The sequence below is a fragment of the Drosophila pseudoobscura genome, chromosome X (assembly GCF_009870125.1).
Source record: "Drosophila pseudoobscura strain MV-25-SWS-2005 chromosome X, UCI_Dpse_MV25, whole genome shotgun sequence".
Classification (NCBI taxonomy): Eukaryota; Metazoa; Arthropoda; class Insecta; order Diptera; family Drosophilidae; genus Drosophila; species Drosophila pseudoobscura.
The window spans coordinates 58,386,221-58,402,275 of NC_046683.1; the positions used below are offsets into that span (position 1 = coordinate 58,386,221).

Sequence of the window (16,055 nt, forward strand, 5' to 3'; positions counted from 1 at the left end):
AAGTTTGAAGTTAGAGGTGCTCTTTTTTAAGAAATATAGGCTCTAATACTGTACTATAGATTGTGTTTCCGTATACACCATGCATTCAATTAATACCTTTCAAGCTGCAAGAATAGTTTCCCTCTTTCCCTCTTTGAGGATAACAAAAGAGTCATAAATACTGACACGATACTCGGCAGCTGGCCCTATCTAAGTAGAGAGAGAGAGAGCCAAGACCCTGATAATAGTTCACAAATCACAGCCCACCTCTATCTGCATTTCCATTCGTAGAGAGAGATAGAGAGAATTCCATCAAGTAAACCAAATCAATAGCCACATCCACATCGGTGTGCCGAGAACTATCGAGAGGCCGCAGCTAGAGCCGCGACTCTACATTTATACCCGGTATTTAGTTAGTGTAGTACCCCTCCGCCAGAAGGCTCACACTGCACCAGAAAGAGAGAGAATCATTATGCGACAGATTTTCGTTCTTTGCGTGGGCGTAAGGGGGTGGTACTAAATTTTCAAAAGCCCATGAGTCTGGATACCAAATTTGGTTGCTCTAGCTCTTATAATCTCTGAGATCAATGCGCTCGTCGGGACGGATAGACAGACATTGCTATATCGACTCGACTAATGGTACTGATCAAGAATATATAACTTTATGGGGTTGGAATGGCTTCCTTCTGGCTGTTACTCATATCCATTTCCATCACAAATCTAATATACCCCCATTCTCTTCGAGTATCGGGTATAAAAGAATCATTAAGCTCTGGCTTTGATTGAAACTCTGGGTAGGGGGGCTAACATTAAAATGCACTTATCAGGCAGCCCCAGCAGTCAAGGCCAGACCTCCGCCTCCTAATCAGGCAGGAGCCCTGCCCAGCTGGGCTTAAGCACCCGCGAGATGTGCCTCTGGGGCCTCCATCGATAAAAGAAGCGGCTAAAAATAACCCAAGCCCAAACCCCAGCTTAAAGCAGAGCAGAGCAGATACAGCTACAGATACACGAGATACAGATACACGACTCCAGAGAGACACAGGCCCTTGGCCTTCACTCACCTTGAAATGCCGTTGGGTGCCACAGTCCGCAGTCCGCAGTCGTCGTGGCCGTTGCCGTTACCGTCCATAATGTGCGAGTGCGAGTACATGTACCTAAAAAAGGGAGAAGATGCCACAATGGGGCAACAACAAAAAGACCAACAACTGCATATCAATTACTTGCGGGGATCGAATGGGTTGCTGCAGATGTGGGATGGGAATGGGGATGGAGATGGAGATGTGGTCTTTGGCCTTGATGAGCGGCAAGTCAAGGCTCTGGAATAACAGCAGCAGCAGCAGCATGAGGCACAGATGCAGATGGAGATGCGAGATGCCATGCTCCCGAGATATCCACTCCACAATTAAACCAAATGGACATAACGCCTGGAGAATGGAATGGGGCTGGAGGAGAAGGAGTGGCAGCCGTTGTCCGTTAACGATACAAGTGGACAAGACAGTTCGCGATCGCCTCGTTTTCTTTCATTTGCCAGGCCATTAAATCGGACAGCAGCGTCACGAGGGGGAGTAGAGGGGGAGGCGAAGCACCCATCCAGAACCAGACCTAGAACCAGAACCTAGAACTAGAACCTGCCTACTGTGTCGAGTTGTATAAAAGGACCCTGGGAGCAGCCCAGAACAAGCAGAACTCAAAGAGTTGCAGCATCAAACAGAGCACAAAGCACAGAGAAAAGAGCATAAAGAGATCATGAAGTATCCACTCCTCTTGTTAGGATTCCTGAGCGCGGCCCATGGCCTGGCCCTCTACGCGGCCTCCTACCCCTTCGTCTACTCCGCCGGGGGATCGGCTGTGTTCACGCCCACGCAGCAGCAGTACATCTCGCAGGACGCCCTGGGCCAGTACTCCTACGGCTACTCAGAACCACTGTCCTCCAAACAAGAGACCCGCACCCTGGACGGCACCACGCGGGGCACCTACAGCTACCGCGATGCAGCAGGCAAACGCCAGACCGTTGACTACTTGGCCGATGCACGTGGCTTCCATGTGGCCGCCACCAATTTGCCGAAGGCTGTCATTCCCCGGGAGCTGGCTGCCGGAAGGAGTGCCTCGCATGGCGTACAGCATCCAGTGTCTGTCCATCATCCGTTGGAGCATCCCCATCCCGTGGAACATCACCATCCCGTCGAGCACCATGCTGGCCACATCGTTGAGCATCCCTCAGTGATCGGCACTGGCAGGATTGCAGTGCAGGGCATTGCCCATTCCGTTGGTCACCACCCAATTGTCTATCCCCATCCCGTGGAACATCACCATTCCGCGGAGCACCATCCCGCGGAGCACCATCCCGTAGAGCATCATTCTGGTCATGTCGAGCATCACCCTGTAGACATCACAGGCAGGAGTGCAGAGCACCATTCGATTGTCCATCATCCAGCTGAGCACCATCCCGCGGAGCAGCATCCCGTAGAGCATCATTCTGGTCATGTCGAGCATCACCCTGTAGACATCACAGGCAGGAGTGCAGAGCACCATTCGATTGTCCATCATCCAGCTGAGCACCATCCCGCGGAGCACCATCCCGCAGAGCACCATTCCGTAGAGCATCATTCTGGTCATGTCGAGCATCATCCCGTTGACATCACAGGCAGGAGCGCTGAGCATTATCCGGCTGTCCACCATTCTGCCGAGCACCATCCCGCGGAGCACCATCCCGCAGAGCACCATCCCGTAGAGCATCATTCTGGTCATGTCGAGCATCATCCAACCGACATTACTGGCAGAAGCGCTGAGCACCATCCGGCTGTCCACCATCCTGCCGAGCACCATCCCGTGGAGCACCATCCTGCAGAGCACCATCCCGTAGAACATCATTCTGGCCATATCGAGCATCATCCGATTGACATCACAGGCAGGAGTGCTGTGCATGGCGTGGTCCATCCCGAAGCTGTCCATCATCCCGAAGCGCATCATCCCGTGGAGCATCATCACGCGGAGCATCCATCTGGTCATCATGTGGCTGAGCATCCCTCTGTGGTTGGCGCTGGAAGAAGTACTCTGCATGCCGAAGGTCACGAGCTCCCTCAACCCGTTGTCGACACCCCCGAAGTGGCCGCCGCCAAGGCCCTCCACCTGAAGCGCGTCCACGAGGAGAAGGTTCGCAACGAGATCCTCCATCCCATCGCTGTGCCAGTGCCAGTGGCCCGCAGCCACCATGTGGTGCTGCCACCTACGGCCCTATACGGATACACCAGGCCCCACTATTACTCCTCCGGCTTCTACTACTGAGTGGGACCGCGTATACAGTGAAGCATTCCATGCATCATTCCTGGATTTCGAAATTCAAATATTTAAAGTCAAAATAAAGTCAAATAATTCCGAATCTACATTGTGGGTTTTCCTCCTTGATCCTTTGGCGCTTCACAATTTCTTTGGGCTCTTCCTTCTGTTTCCATCAGCAGCTTAAATCCGCGACCGACGACACACGACTCTCCTGGAGGCTGTCCTACCTCAACCTTTGGTCCCCAAACGGACCCGTCACATACCTCCGCTTCGACGCTTCATAAATGCAATGTGAATTTTGATTTCAATTAAATTTAATAGCAGCATAAACCACAACAGAAACCACATCCTCACCGAAATATTACCGAAACTGGTAAGGGCAGCCAATCCGCTTCGCTTGTGCCACACAGCCTAACCCGGTTCCTTGACCCCTCTTCCTCGTCAAACCAGAGACCAGACCGCAGTCTCTCTCTCTCTCTCTCTCTGACAATACAGGCCTGATTAAGTTCTTTGGTTTGTGTGGCAGGCAGCATTGTGGAACGTTGTACAGTTGTTCATGTCCCTGTCCCTGTCCCTGTCCCTGTCTGATGTTGCGTTCCACTGCGGCCACTGTGGGACGGGACAGATGAAAACAAATTGCGGCTTTTGTGCTCAAATTTATGCTGAACTTGTTGAAATCGAAATCGACAAAATATTTATGTACAAACAGAGTCCACCATGTCCAAGAGGAAGAGCCAGCCCATACCCATACCCATACCCATTCCCCATGCCCTTTGTAGAGGAAGAGGAAGGAAGGAAGGAATAATCCCAGGGCAGAGGCAGAGGCAGATGCAGTGACTTTGGCTGTGACTGCCGCTGTGGCTGGGGGAATATGAAAGTAAACCAGGAACCAGACGACCTTCCTGAGAACGCACGAAATTGCAAATTTTCGGCTATCAGACAGACCTCCTGTCTGTCGCTGTCGCGCGTATAAAAAGCAGAATCCCCAATCGATCGCAGCACAGAGTTCTCTAGAGCGAGTACTAGTCCACGACACTAGCAGCGCCCCAAAAGATACCATATCTGAAATCCCATATCGAATCCCGAATCAAATGAGCAAGATGCACTCTTTCAACCTTTGCCTGATGATCGCCACCGCAACCTCTTTGGTGTGCGGATCGCCTCTCCTGGAATACGGAGCCCCGCCAGCGGGCGACAGCGTGAGCCAGTACCACACGCAGGACGAGCACGGCCAGTATGCCTATGGGTATATGGCGCCGCTGTACTCCAAGCACGAGACCCGCACTGCGGACGGAGTCACGCGCGGCACCTTCTCTTACGTGGATGCCAGGGGCGTGACCCAGACCGTGGACTATGTGGCAGATACAGAGGGCTTCCGCGTCAGCTCCAGCCTCAGCCAGCAGCAGGCCAACGAGGAGACCCCCGAGGTGGCTGCTCTGAGAGCCCAGCACCTGGCTGCCCATGCGCAGGCCAAGCTGCGTCTTGCTGGGGGGGATTCATATGCCGGCTCTGTGGAGCTGCCTCAGCCCGTGCAGGATACACCCGAGGTGGCCGCCGCCAAGGTGGCCTTCTTCAAGCGATTCGAGGCCGAGAAGCTGCGCAATCAACTGCTCAGCGAGAAGCAGATCAATCGAGTGATCGCCCCATCGATCCCTGTTAGATCCCAGCCGCTGTACGTCTATCAGCCACTCACTGGATTTGTCTACAACTACCACCAGTCCAAGTCCAAGGCTCAGGCTAAGACTCAGACTCCCTCGAGGGACTACCTTCCAGTGGTCTGATGTTCTGGCCGATCTTTGAGATCTTCTGTTAATTGTTGAGCAATAAATGATGCAAATCCGAAATGAAAACGCACTCGAATTTGGCACAATGGTGCTCTGTCTTGCATTTATTCTTAGGACACACACAAAACCACAATATCCATCATATCATCCATCCAGTAGACCTTCCATCAGTTGCGTTTGCTCACCAACAAACTGCGACTGAGGGCCACGGGACGCAGGGTTCTCAGCTCCGTGGGTGTGGTCACGCTGTACTTGGCGCTGGGCGACACAAGACTGTAGTAGGCACCGACCGGGACTCGGAGATCACCGCTGCTCAAGCGATCCTGCAGATCGCCAAGCTTCAGGTAGCTGCCGGAGGAGAGATCCGCGAGGGAGTAGATCGTGCGCAGGCGGGCATCTTCTTCAGCCTGGCGATCGGAGGTTGTGGGTTCGCGATCGCGATTGCGATCGCTCTGCCTTTGTTCCTCTTCAGCGGATTCCTGCTCATCCCGTCTTTGGTCTTGCCTCTTTTCCTGATCTTGCAACCGCTGCTCCAGCCTCTTCTGCTGATCCTCTTGATCGTCGTTGATCTTCAGCAGATTGTTGGATCGCTGACGCTCTGCCAGCATGGCTGTCAGCTGTGCCCTCACCCTTTCCAGAATATTGGCATCCTCATCGCTGAGATTTCGCTCCTCAGATTCATTGGAATTAGCCCTAGTCCTACTGTCCTGCTCCTCCTTCCGCTGCCGCCGCTCCGACTCCTCACGAAGACTGGCCGCCAGAGCCTCCTCCCGGGCCTCTCTCAAGGCATTGAGATGGGCGGATCGCGCCTGCTGCACTTCCTCGGTGTCGACGGGGGGTTTTCCCTCATCAATTGGTGCCTGGGGCAGGTTGCTGGCCTCCGCCTTAAAGCCCTGGCCCCGACTGGCCTCGTAGCGGACCGTCTGGAGCTTGCCATCGGCGTCTACATAGGAGTAGAAGCCCCTGGAGGAGCCATCGCGGGAGGAGTACTCTGCCCGGGCGGCAGTGTCGTCGCTGTAGCCGTACGAGTAGAAGGCGCGTGCCGTGTCCTGCTCCTGGTAGCGGCGCTGTTGGCTTGCTCTGGCCTCCGTCTGGTCATCGTTTCGGAGACGGGGAACATTGGCCGCCGATGCGACGGCCAGGAGGGCCAAAATGGTTATCCAAATGAAGCAGTGCATCCTCGGCTGAATCTGTATCTGAATCTGAATCTGAGAGAGTGTGCGCTTGAACTGATGCTGCTGATGGCGCCCCAAAGCATTTTTATACCACCTGTGGATGGGCGTAGATAGGTATGGGTGGGTGGTAACCCGAGAGGCGCCCTGCCATCTGTAGTCTGCACAATGACCTCGAAATCTGCAAACCGATCCGATCCGATCCGATTGGCGTTTGGTGTGTGTGGTGTCGCTACCGCACGGATGTTGTAATAGTGAACTTAATATTGAGATCGGTGGCAGTCGGATATCTGTATCTGCATCTGTAAATACATACATATGTGGCTGTAGGTTGCGCAATGGTTCCGCACTTCCATATGTCCATAAGTCTCCACTCGGATCGGATATGGTAACCGCAACCTGAATTCAACGGAACACGAAATAGTGTAAGTCTCTTTTGGAAGCAGTTATCGAATGGTTACTCCATTTCGATTCCTAAACGATCTCTTAAGAGACATCAACTAATGATAGTTCTGAAAGATCATTGAACCTTCCACGGCAAAGAGTGTAATCTCTTTCTCTTGAAGTTCTCCGCCTTTCAGTGGCTATCAGTATTGCTCTCCGCTTTAAGCCTCTATTTGGCATTTAATTTAATTAAATTCCAGTCGGAAATTGCGCTCTCGAGAGCAAGAGTGATATAGAAAAAGCTTTGGCAGTGTCGTTAGCACTTCTGAAAGATCATATTATCAGTAATACAGCGTTCGTCAAGGCAGGCGGTTCACCCGAAGTCCATTATAGAAACGAAATCCAACAGAGCGACATGGATTTGGCCGGCAAGAATGTGGTTTACCTTGGAGGATTCGGCGGCATAGGCCAGAAGTGTGTGCAAGAGCTGCTTCGGCGCCAGCTGAAGGTGGGTTTGGCTCTCGCTATCGTCTGTGCCAATAGTGGATGGCCCAGTTAATGGACATTACATCCACCTTTTAGGCACTGGCAGTGTTTGACTTAACAGAGAATGCTGAAGCACTGGCCGAGTGGCGGACAGGCACTCCCGGAACGGACATCTTCTACCAACAAGTGGACATCACCAAGAAGGAGGACATCGAGGCAGCCTACAAGGCCACCGCTGAGCGGCTGGGACACTTTGATGTGGTTGTCAATGGCAGTGGGCTGATGAACGATCGCCTGGTGGAGCTCACCATTCAGATAAACTTGGTTAGGGATATCCCCTGATGGATTCTCTGCGACTATAGGCTTCTAAATATCTTACCTTCGATTCCCTATTGCAGCTTGGTGTCATCCAGAGCACCTTGACAGCCCTGGAGTACATGGACAAGTCTAAGGGCGGCAGAGGTGGACTTATAGTGAACATTTCGTCGGTGGCTGGACTCCAGCCTACGGCTCTGATGGCCATATATTCAGCGGCCAAGACCGGAACTACATCCTTTACCCGCTCCATGGCTGTAAGTCTCCAGTGGAGTGCCTTCTGTTGCTACGATTGACTCTTTTCTGCTCTAGAATCCCATCTACTTTGCCCACTCGGGAGTGAGCTTTGTGACCATCTGTCCGGGATTCACTGAGACGCCCCTGCTGGACGACATCTCCAGCAAGACGACATTCACGTACCACACACCCATGCTGGACATGTTCAACCGGGTGAGGCGCCAGAAGCCGGAAGACTGTGCCAGAAATCTGGTCCAGGCCATGGAACAGGCTAAGAATGGAGCTGTTCTCATGCTGGAGCTGGGCGAGACTCAAGAGATTGATATACCCGACTTTTGGAAGCCTCAGATCGAGTAAAAATATTTTCTTAATCTTATTAACATATTATATTCCAGCATGTACCTAAATAAACTCATATCATAATCTCGATTCCATATAATCTCGTATACCCAAGATAAAATGTTTGAGTAGCCCACAAAAACCACAAGAACACATCAGATGTCAGATGCCATATATCAGATATCTTCGTGGTTTACTCTATAGATAATATATAGTAGGTATCGATTAAGTTTCTTTTATTTAAATATATCTCGCAGACATACACAAAATTGAGATTAGTTTGTTTCACATCTAACACTTTTACACGGGAATTTCGAAGAGCAATTAATATTCAGCACATCGAAGAACAAACATTATATTTCTTTACATTCCACAAAAACTAGAAATGTTCGGGGGATCCGAAGCATGGCATACCCTGGCACAAGACTTGAGACCACAGACTAGACATTGCTGCATCTCAAAGAAAATACACTACAGGAGCAGTTGGGGAGTCTTTTGGCATAAAAGTAGCACTAATCTAAATGAAAAAGTTCCCTTCTTTTACTTAATGCTGCCTGCAGCAATTGGAAATGCCTTAACATCTTAATTAATTAATTCTTTTCCACATAACGGACAGGCGGACACTGGCTATCAAGAGTAGTTCTAGTAGTAGTAGGAGTAGGCATTCTTCTTGCTGCTGGGGCATCAAAAACTCCACACACATATTGTAGACACATATGGACTCTTCTAGATATTTGGTTGGTATGATTGGATCATCGGTATGAAGAGTGTGAAGCAACGTTCCTGCAGAATGCATGTAAAATACAATCTTTTTGGCTTACGGTATCGTATCGTATCATATCGTATCGTATCGAATCGAATCGTAATGTTTCGGTTGGTAGGTTGTGGGTGAGTGTTGTATTTAGATACATTATTATACATACATATATATAGGTATATATACTCGTAGTAGTAGTTTGGTTTTTGGTTTTAGCATTAATATACTCGTAAAGACATTTGTTCGTTCCCATTGAACTGGGAATAGTTTTGCATGTTAACTGTAGATTTCACATCATCACAATTCAAGGATCTTCAACTTATAAATTACATCAAAGACATTACAACAATTCATTTCATACTTCATCATTTCGCAGATCATAGCTATCGGTGAATCAATCATTCAAGTATCAAGTATCGGGAGCTAAGAGAGTTCTGTTCTTCTTCTGCATTGAGCTACATATAGTATATGGTATATGGTTTCTGGTGGTATATATCTGTGAGATCTCTGCAGACTGCTTGCTTGATTAAAATTGAGTTTATATTTGGTGTATTGTCCTCGCCATGACGCATTTGATGCGCTGGATGAGAGATGCCAATGGATTATCTATGGATTATCTAATATTGAAATGGTTCTATTAGCCATCGATCTCCTTCTTAGCTCTCTATGAACTACTGCAAATGTTTTTTTTTTTTTGGTTTTTTTATCTATGAGACATTCATCATCATCTTGAAGGATCACTAACCCTAGTTTTGAGGAACAGAAGCGCCTATTAAATATTATATATATATATATACATATATATATATATATCGTATTGTATTTGTATTTGTATTTGTATTTGTGTCTTATCGCGAGCATACTATATAAATCGGATTGTCCATAACTAGTTAGTTAGTTAGTTTGCTTCAGTTAACTACAGGTTGTAGTAATCTACTAATCAGTTTGCCTATCTGGTGGATTTTGCGTTTTTAAATATTTTTTTGCTGGTGGATTATTTGCTGTTAGGTTTCTCGGTTGCTTTTGCATTTGCTTTTGATATGTTTCGCACATTATCTTCCATCTTCCATATTTTATCTTCCATCGTTCATCAGACAAAAAACCAACAATAATCTGTATGATCTATGTAAAATGAAACAAAAACTAATCGAAAAAGTAAAAGTTTTGTGAAAATTTATTGGTAAATAAAATAAATAAATCTTTTTTTAGGCTTTTCTGTTTGTGTGTGTGTGGTGTCGCTTTTGATTAACAGAACTCGAAATTTGCTTATGATAGAAACATTGAGTGATAATACCAAAAATACATTTAATTAACATATTTATAATAAATATATACATATATATATAGTATATATATGTGTCTGTGTGTGTGTATATAGAAAATGTTGGTGTTCGATCGGTCTGGTTTCTATTTTTTTTGGGGAGTGGGGGATTTGTTGTTGTAAATCATAAAGTTACAAAAACTCAACTCAACAAATACGTTTATGAACCGAACCCATTGGGTTTAAGCTAAAAAAAAAACACACACAAAAAAAAAACAAAGAGACTTGACCACAGCCAAAGGCCAGACGGACGACCAGCGACTCCCTCCGGGATGGAGAGACTTAAGTACACAGTGGATGTCGCTCTAGGGACAGCCGTCCGTCCTTCCGTCCGTCCGGCCTTCTTCCTCTACATTCTTCCTACGACACTTCACATTTCACAAGAGACAAATACATTCGAAATCAATCTCTTTTTTTGTTACTGAGTTTCTGAGTAATAGTAGTTTCTGATTTCGTTTCGTTTTAACATTTATGTAGGTAGGTATATTTTTTAAAATTGCTTCGATCTGTTTGTTTCAATTGCAACTAGTTTTCACATGAATTCTACTACCACACACGGTATCGCATCGCATCGCATCGAAACTCGCTAACAATAAATACATGTATAATTGTGTGTATAGATATATGTTATATATTCATCTAGGATCAAGCGCAGTATATAGTACACATATATATGTATATATATGTGGGTTCCTGATTTCATCGCTTAACAAATACAAATTACAAAAAATCTTTTGCTCTTTCTTTCGCTCGCTATTTCGCATACAAAATCAAAAGTCACGAAAGCAAAACTCGGGCTCAACGGACATTAATATATAATATTAATAATAAGAGCGCGCAAATTGGTTAGTTTCTATATACTATATATAGTATATATATACATATATATATATCTCTTTTTATATATCTGTGTATTCTTTTGTATGTTTCGCAGTATATAGAGTACAGGGAGAGTGGTGTGTGTGTGTGCTTGTGTAAAATGTTCTCTCAAATTTTAGCCTAGCCCTGACCTGACTCGACATTTAGCTCTCTCTCTCGCTTCTACGCGCACTGTACAAAGTGTGGGTGAAAGAGAGAGGGGATGGGGGTGGGGTGTGGGGGAGGGGGAACATGCTTTTAATTTATTTTCAATAAATTTATAATAATATATATAGTACAATAGTTAACAACATCGCACAATAGCGTTATTAAAATTTCTTTAAGAAATATAAACATTCATTCCACACATACACATAAATCGATCGATCATCTCCATATGTGTGTTTGTGTGTGTGTTCTTTGTGTGTGTATGTATGTATGTGTGTGTGTGTGTGTGTGTGATAGCGAAAGGATCTACTTTCGATCCTTCCTTCCTTCTGATTTTGTTTTTTGTTGTATATAAAAATAGCATTTGAAATAGTTAATAATTAAAAAAAATATATATAGTATATGTATGATGTATATATCTATGTATATAGCATTACAATCAATCAAAATCTGATCACAAATAATTGGGGGGTGGATGGGTAGTTTATGGATTTTGGACATAAAATTCAGTTGTACTTTGATCTCAAAATCAATATTAATTACGGTGTACACATTGCTATTGACGGTTGTAAAAATTGTTTGTTGTAAAATCTGGCTTTTTCCTTCGGAATCTCTATGGGGTGTAGGGGGGTAGTGGTGATGGATATTATAGCTATATTCTAGGTTAGACATCAAAATTGAATATTCTAGACTGAGTTGCTTTTCTTTGCTTTTCCTTTCCATTTGCTACTAATCCCCGCGATTAATTTGAAAACGTAACACGAGACGAGAACATCTGGATAAAAACACATTTAGTTCGGCTGGCCGAAGACGATTCACAATTTGAACAATGAACTAATAGACAATTACATAATTATACAATAGATTCTAATAGAGGATACCCAACCCGATTTTCTCTCTGTTTGTTTTCTTGTTTTCTTTCTCTTTTTTTCTTGTTGCTGCTACTTCTTTTGGCTCCGCCCCGATCCAATAACGGATCGGAGCGCGGAGGGTTCTGTTCTGTTTTACGACTACAATTCTACCAGAGTTTGAACTTGGCTTCGTGCGGTACAAACCTCTAACGATGTGTGTAAAATGATTGCATTATACATATTACTATTACTCGTATATACCCCCGCACATATCGGTAGATATATCGCTAGTATATATCCTCTGGCTGAGTGTGTGATGGTTTTAAGGTTTTAGTCCACCTTGATGCCGCTGTCATCGGGATCCACAATGTCTACCAGATTCTTCTCCAGCTGCAGCATCATCCCACTGTCGATGCCGCCCTCGAAGCTATCCTCCGACAGCAGCTGCGGCTTCCTGCCCCACATCTGCGACGACTGTTACCAGAAAGAGATTAACACATAATACTTTACAAATTAAGGCGCATGCATTACCATTACAGGATATCGTACCTTGTGGCTGTTGAAATTATCATTCCTATCGGCCTTGTAGCCCGCATAGCCCAGATCGCTGCTCGTGTCGTTCTCCATGATCCAGTTGTTCCAGTTGCTCGCCGCCGAGTTTTTGGGACAGATCGGACCATAGCGACTGTGCATGGAGGAGCCTGTGGGCATGTCGAATGTGGACCCATCATCGTTCAATATGGAATCGGAGCGCTCGAAGAAGAGCAGCGAGGAGTTGTTCTGCCCTTGACTATGGCCGTGGCTGTGGCTGTGATTGTGATTGTGGCTCTGGTTATTGGTGCGTCGGAAGAGAGGCAGGGCATCCAAGACATCGCCTGCCGCTTCGCCAGCCCCAGAACCAGAAGCAACTAGGGAAGCTAGGGGCTTGGCCATGTCCATGTCTATGCTAACATTATTCGGCGGTTTCTTTTCATAAAATGAGGTATCAGCTGTTGCGGCTAAAATCGACAACGGTCGGCTGGGATTCGGCTTGCTGGACGGCGGCGGCTGCTGCTGCTGCTGCTGTGGTTGTTGCTGTTGTTGGTGCTGCTGCTGCTGGTAGGGATGCTGCTCCCAGGGATGGCCCAGCTTCTCCTCGCTGCCATAGCCATAGGCCGTGGGATGGAACACATCCGCTGGAAGCATATAACCCTTGTGGAGGTTACTATTGACATTGAAGCTCGGTGGGTTGGATAGATTGCGTTGCTGTGGCTGTTGCTGTTGCGGTGGTGGGGGCCCTGGGACGGGGACGGGGCCAGGACTGGCCTGGTACTCCCTGGGCGAGGGGTTCCTGGATTGTGCGATCGGCTGTCCGGGGCCGTAGTTGAAGCGCGGATCGAAGCGCCCGGGCACCATCAGACCATTCATCTGGCGGGCAATGGAGGGGTGATGGAGCAGCTGTGGTGGCTGTGGGGGATGGGTGGCTCCTGGAGAGAGTCCGAGGCCTGGCAGGTTGGCGTTGGGGTCGAGGTAGCCTCTGGGTGATGCCATGTAGTGCATGGGGGACATCGGCATCATGGGCGCCACGCCCAGAACCTGACAATCGTCTCCGACCATCAGAGGTGGTCCGGGCAGAGATGTTTTGATGTGTTTACCTCTGTTCCTCGCGCGGTAGCGCTCCACTTCCTCCTGCGAATGGGCGAAGGTGCAGCTGGCGCCGCGGGGACACACACGCCGCACGTTCAGGTCTCGGCAGAGGCTGATCTTGTACTTCGGATTGCTGATGGCTGCTCCAGCACTGCCGATGGCGTCCTGGGTCTTGCGTACGCCATGATGCTGCAGGAAGTTAACTAGGCCCACGACGGAGTGACGCACTGCATCCAGGGCCTCTGCCACGTCCTGCCAGGGGGCCACCTCCGCGCACGGATCGATATTGGCCAGGTACTTCAGATGATTGTGGAGATTGGAGAGCTTGGCGGGGTCGCTGGTGCGCTGCAGGGCGATGACCAGCTCCTGCACCGACTGGGCGAAGGAAGACGGCGTCTGCAGCTTGTCGATGATGCTCTGCATGTGGCTCTTATGCAGCACGTCGCCGTACAAGAGGGAAGACCATTGCTCGGGCGCGATCCGTAGCCCTGCCTCGGTGGCTATCTGAACGATCTGGGCGTCGTGTTCCCTCCTTAGGGCATCGTAGGTGCGGAACTCCTCCTTCAGCTGCATCAGCGAGGAGTCTGCCTCGCGCTTGGACACCTTGAAGCAGCTGGCGCGGTAGAGCAGCTGCACCACATGGCCGATGCTCGTCTTGGAGGCTTGCGGGAACTGCGGCTCCAGGCGCTGCACCACAAACATGACCAGCACCTTGCGGGACAGCGCCGAGCCTTCCTCCAGGGCCAGCAGGACCAGCTTCAGCACCTCCTCCTGCATGGCCGGGCCCAGGAACTGGCAGCCACGCGTCCTCACCGCCGCCCACAGGTTAGAGCTGAGCTGCTGGGGATTCTGGTGCTGCAGGATCAGCTCGGTGACGGTGCGCTCACCCAACGAACGGGCCGCTCTTAATGCCCGCACGCGTCCCTCCTCTTCCATCAGCTGACAGTTGACCAGCGTCACCAGCTTGCGCTGCATGGGTCGCGTCAGCAGGTTACCGTTGTTGAGGTTGAGGAAGGACTTCAGGTGCAGGGCCAGATCCTCGATGCACTGCTTCCCGAGCTTGTAGCACTTGAGCTGCTCCGGATCGAGCTTCTGCACACTGGGTGGCGCATGCTGGGAAAAGTCCACAGAAGGCTCCACCGAGTCCTTGCCGGGCGGACCCGGACCTGGACCCGGACCCTTGGCCACCAGCTGGAGCAGAGCATGGTTAGTGGGCAAATTGTCGATGTCGGTGACAATCTGGGTCTGCAAGAGATTAATTTGTATTATAGTATCGAAGGGTTGGCATCCTTTGAGGTGTATGGGGGTATCGTGCTTACCTGATCGAAGGGACATTGCCGATTGTAGAGGGTGGTCAGGCAGAGCTTGCAAATGGTGTGCCCACATCCCAAGCTGATGGGGAACCGCTGACTGGCCGCAAACTCATTGCCGCAGATGGGACAGTTCAGAAAGTCTGTCCATGAGGGAGCCTGAATCGGCATGCTGCACACAAGGAGAAAACACAAGGACGGGCAAGGACATAATGGAAGGGAAGGGAACATAAATCAATTAGTTCGATAGGTAAAAGTAAGAGAAAAAGTTTCGCTTTCAATGGGCCCACACGGTAGGGGTACTCCCACTAGTGGGAGGAGTAGTACCGTACCGTACCCCCAACGTCAGCTGTCGTCGCTCGCTCTCGCACACACACACACGTACATATACCCACATCTGTTGTACACGCATGCAAGTATGGCTATGTGCTGTATGTAGAATATGCATACATACGCGCACACATATGTATGGGCACATAAACGAACCGAGCTGCTGCGAGGCTGCACTTCTTCCTTGAACATTTGGGAGATCAGGTTCAGGTTCAGCACTCTGTGGCCACCATATCACCCATATCAGTGCAAAAGACACTCACTCGTACACGTACGCAGGGTACACATGTATTTAATAGGTAATCCAACCTTAATGGGGGACAAACGTAACTCGCTTTCAACGTCATCAGCTACTCGGGGCCCCTGCTTTCTTTTGGTTTGGCTGGCGAACAAAGGCTTTTGTGTGCGATACCTCTGCAGTGTGTGCCCCACTCCCACTTCCTGCTGCCGCTGCCAGCTCCCGCATATAGGCCAGGCAGGCAGTCCTTGAGAGCCACCTCCTTCAGGAGAGTCTCCCGTCCACGAAACCAGAGCAAAGTACTTTTTTTTCGTTACGTTTCACTTTTCACTTTCGTCCCGAGTTTCGGATATGATGACCCTCGGCCGTTGTAAACACTTGCGTGTCCCAGACTCACCTTCAAAATGCACATATTATTGCATTAAAGGTACGAAAAGATGTTTTTTAATTTTCATTGGACGTTTTTTTTTATAAAAAAAAATTGGGAAGTTGCAATCAGTATATCAGTATGACCGCAGCTGGCGAGCGGCGGAATACTGAATAGGGCCAGGTATTTTTGCCTCCGACGAGCCAAGGTCACCCTGCTCAGTAATCGATATCAGAGGAAACTATCGGTATTTG

At 48.6% G+C, this 16,055-nt stretch overlaps 5 protein-coding genes across 6 annotated transcripts; 3 read left to right on the forward strand and 2 right to left on the reverse strand.

Moving 5' to 3' along the window:
• Positions 1 to 1,658: 1,658 nt before the first annotated feature.
• Positions 1,659 to 3,362, forward strand: Cpr72Ea (Cuticular protein 72Ea). 2 transcript variants are annotated; one of them, XM_033384148.1, is made up of 2 exons: positions 1,659 to 2,341; positions 2,459 to 3,362. In XM_033384148.1, exons 1-2 carry the CDS (start codon positions 1,726 to 1,728, stop codon positions 3,262 to 3,264), a joined length of 1,422 nt encoding a protein of 473 aa, XP_033240039.1. In that variant the 5' UTR covers positions 1,659 to 1,725; the 3' UTR covers positions 3,265 to 3,362. The 2 variants fall into 2 exon arrangements, with proteins under 2 accessions (XP_033240039.1, XP_002135389.2); XM_002135353.3 differs by having other exon boundaries at positions 1,660 to 3,362.
• An 854-nt stretch (positions 3,363 to 4,216) lies between these two features.
• On the forward strand, positions 4,217 to 5,083 carry Cpr72Eb (Cuticular protein 72Eb). The gene has a single exon (XM_001352533.3). It carries the CDS (start codon positions 4,350 to 4,352, stop codon positions 5,037 to 5,039), a length of 690 nt encoding a protein of 229 aa, XP_001352569.2. The 5' UTR covers positions 4,217 to 4,349; the 3' UTR covers positions 5,040 to 5,083.
• A 35-nt stretch (positions 5,084 to 5,118) lies between these two features.
• Cpr72Ec (Cuticular protein 72Ec) lies at positions 5,119 to 6,282 on the reverse strand. The gene has a single exon (XM_001352534.4). It carries the CDS (start codon positions 6,218 to 6,220, stop codon positions 5,210 to 5,212), a length of 1,011 nt encoding a protein of 336 aa, XP_001352570.2. The 5' UTR covers positions 6,221 to 6,282; the 3' UTR covers positions 5,119 to 5,209.
• Positions 6,283 to 6,936: 654 nt separating this feature from the next.
• LOC4812453 (alcohol dehydrogenase 1-like) lies at positions 6,937 to 8,248 on the forward strand. Its single transcript, XM_001352535.4, has 4 exons — positions 6,937 to 7,106; positions 7,181 to 7,408; positions 7,483 to 7,656; positions 7,712 to 8,248. The coding sequence occupies exons 1-4, from the start codon at positions 7,014 to 7,016 to the stop codon at positions 7,991 to 7,993; spliced, it is 777 nt and encodes a 258-aa protein (XP_001352571.2). The 5' UTR covers positions 6,937 to 7,013; the 3' UTR covers positions 7,994 to 8,248.
• Positions 8,249 to 10,142: 1,894 nt separating this feature from the next.
• On the reverse strand, positions 10,143 to 15,978 carry roq (RING finger and CCCH-type zinc finger domain-containing protein roquin). The gene is made up of 4 exons (XM_001352536.4): positions 15,832 to 15,978; positions 14,876 to 15,038; positions 12,480 to 14,801; positions 10,143 to 12,404 (listed from the first exon to the last, which is right to left on the reverse strand). The coding sequence occupies exons 2-4, from the start codon at positions 15,035 to 15,037 to the stop codon at positions 12,261 to 12,263; spliced, it is 2,628 nt and encodes an 875-aa protein (XP_001352572.4). The 5' UTR covers position 15,038; positions 15,832 to 15,978; the 3' UTR covers positions 10,143 to 12,260.
• Positions 15,979 to 16,055: the final 77 nt, after the last annotated feature.

Bases quoted from the DNA above. Each gene is read 5' to 3' on its own strand.
- Cpr72Ea (XM_002135353.3), top strand. From the start codon at position 1,726: ATGAAGTATCCACTCCTCTTGTTAGGATTCCTGAGCGCGGCCCATGGC.
- Cpr72Eb (XM_001352533.3), top strand. From the start codon at position 4,350: ATGAGCAAGATGCACTCTTTCAACCTTTGCCTGATGATCGCCACCGCA.
- LOC4812453 (XM_001352535.4), top strand. From the start codon at position 7,014: ATGGATTTGGCCGGCAAGAATGTGGTTTACCTTGGAGGATTCGGCGGC. The intron at 7,107-7,180 runs GTGGGTTTGGCT...TCCACCTTTTAG, and splicing joins TGCTTCGGCGCCAGCTGAAG to GCACTGGCAGTGTTTGACTT. The intron at 7,409-7,482 runs GTTAGGGATATC...TCCCTATTGCAG, and splicing joins TCACCATTCAGATAAACTTG to CTTGGTGTCATCCAGAGCAC.
- roq (XM_001352536.4), bottom strand. From the start codon at position 15,037: ATGCCGATTCAGGCTCCCTCATGGACAGACTTTCTGAACTGTCCCATC. The intron at 14,802-14,875 runs GTAAGCACGATA...AATCTCTTGCAG, and splicing joins GGCAATGTCCCTTCGATCAG to ACCCAGATTGTCACCGACAT. The intron at 12,405-12,479 runs GTACGATATCCT...TTCTGGTAACAG, and splicing joins ATAATTTCAACAGCCACAAG to TCGTCGCAGATGTGGGGCAG.
- Cpr72Ec (XM_001352534.4), bottom strand. From the start codon at position 6,220: ATGCACTGCTTCATTTGGATAACCATTTTGGCCCTCCTGGCCGTCGCA.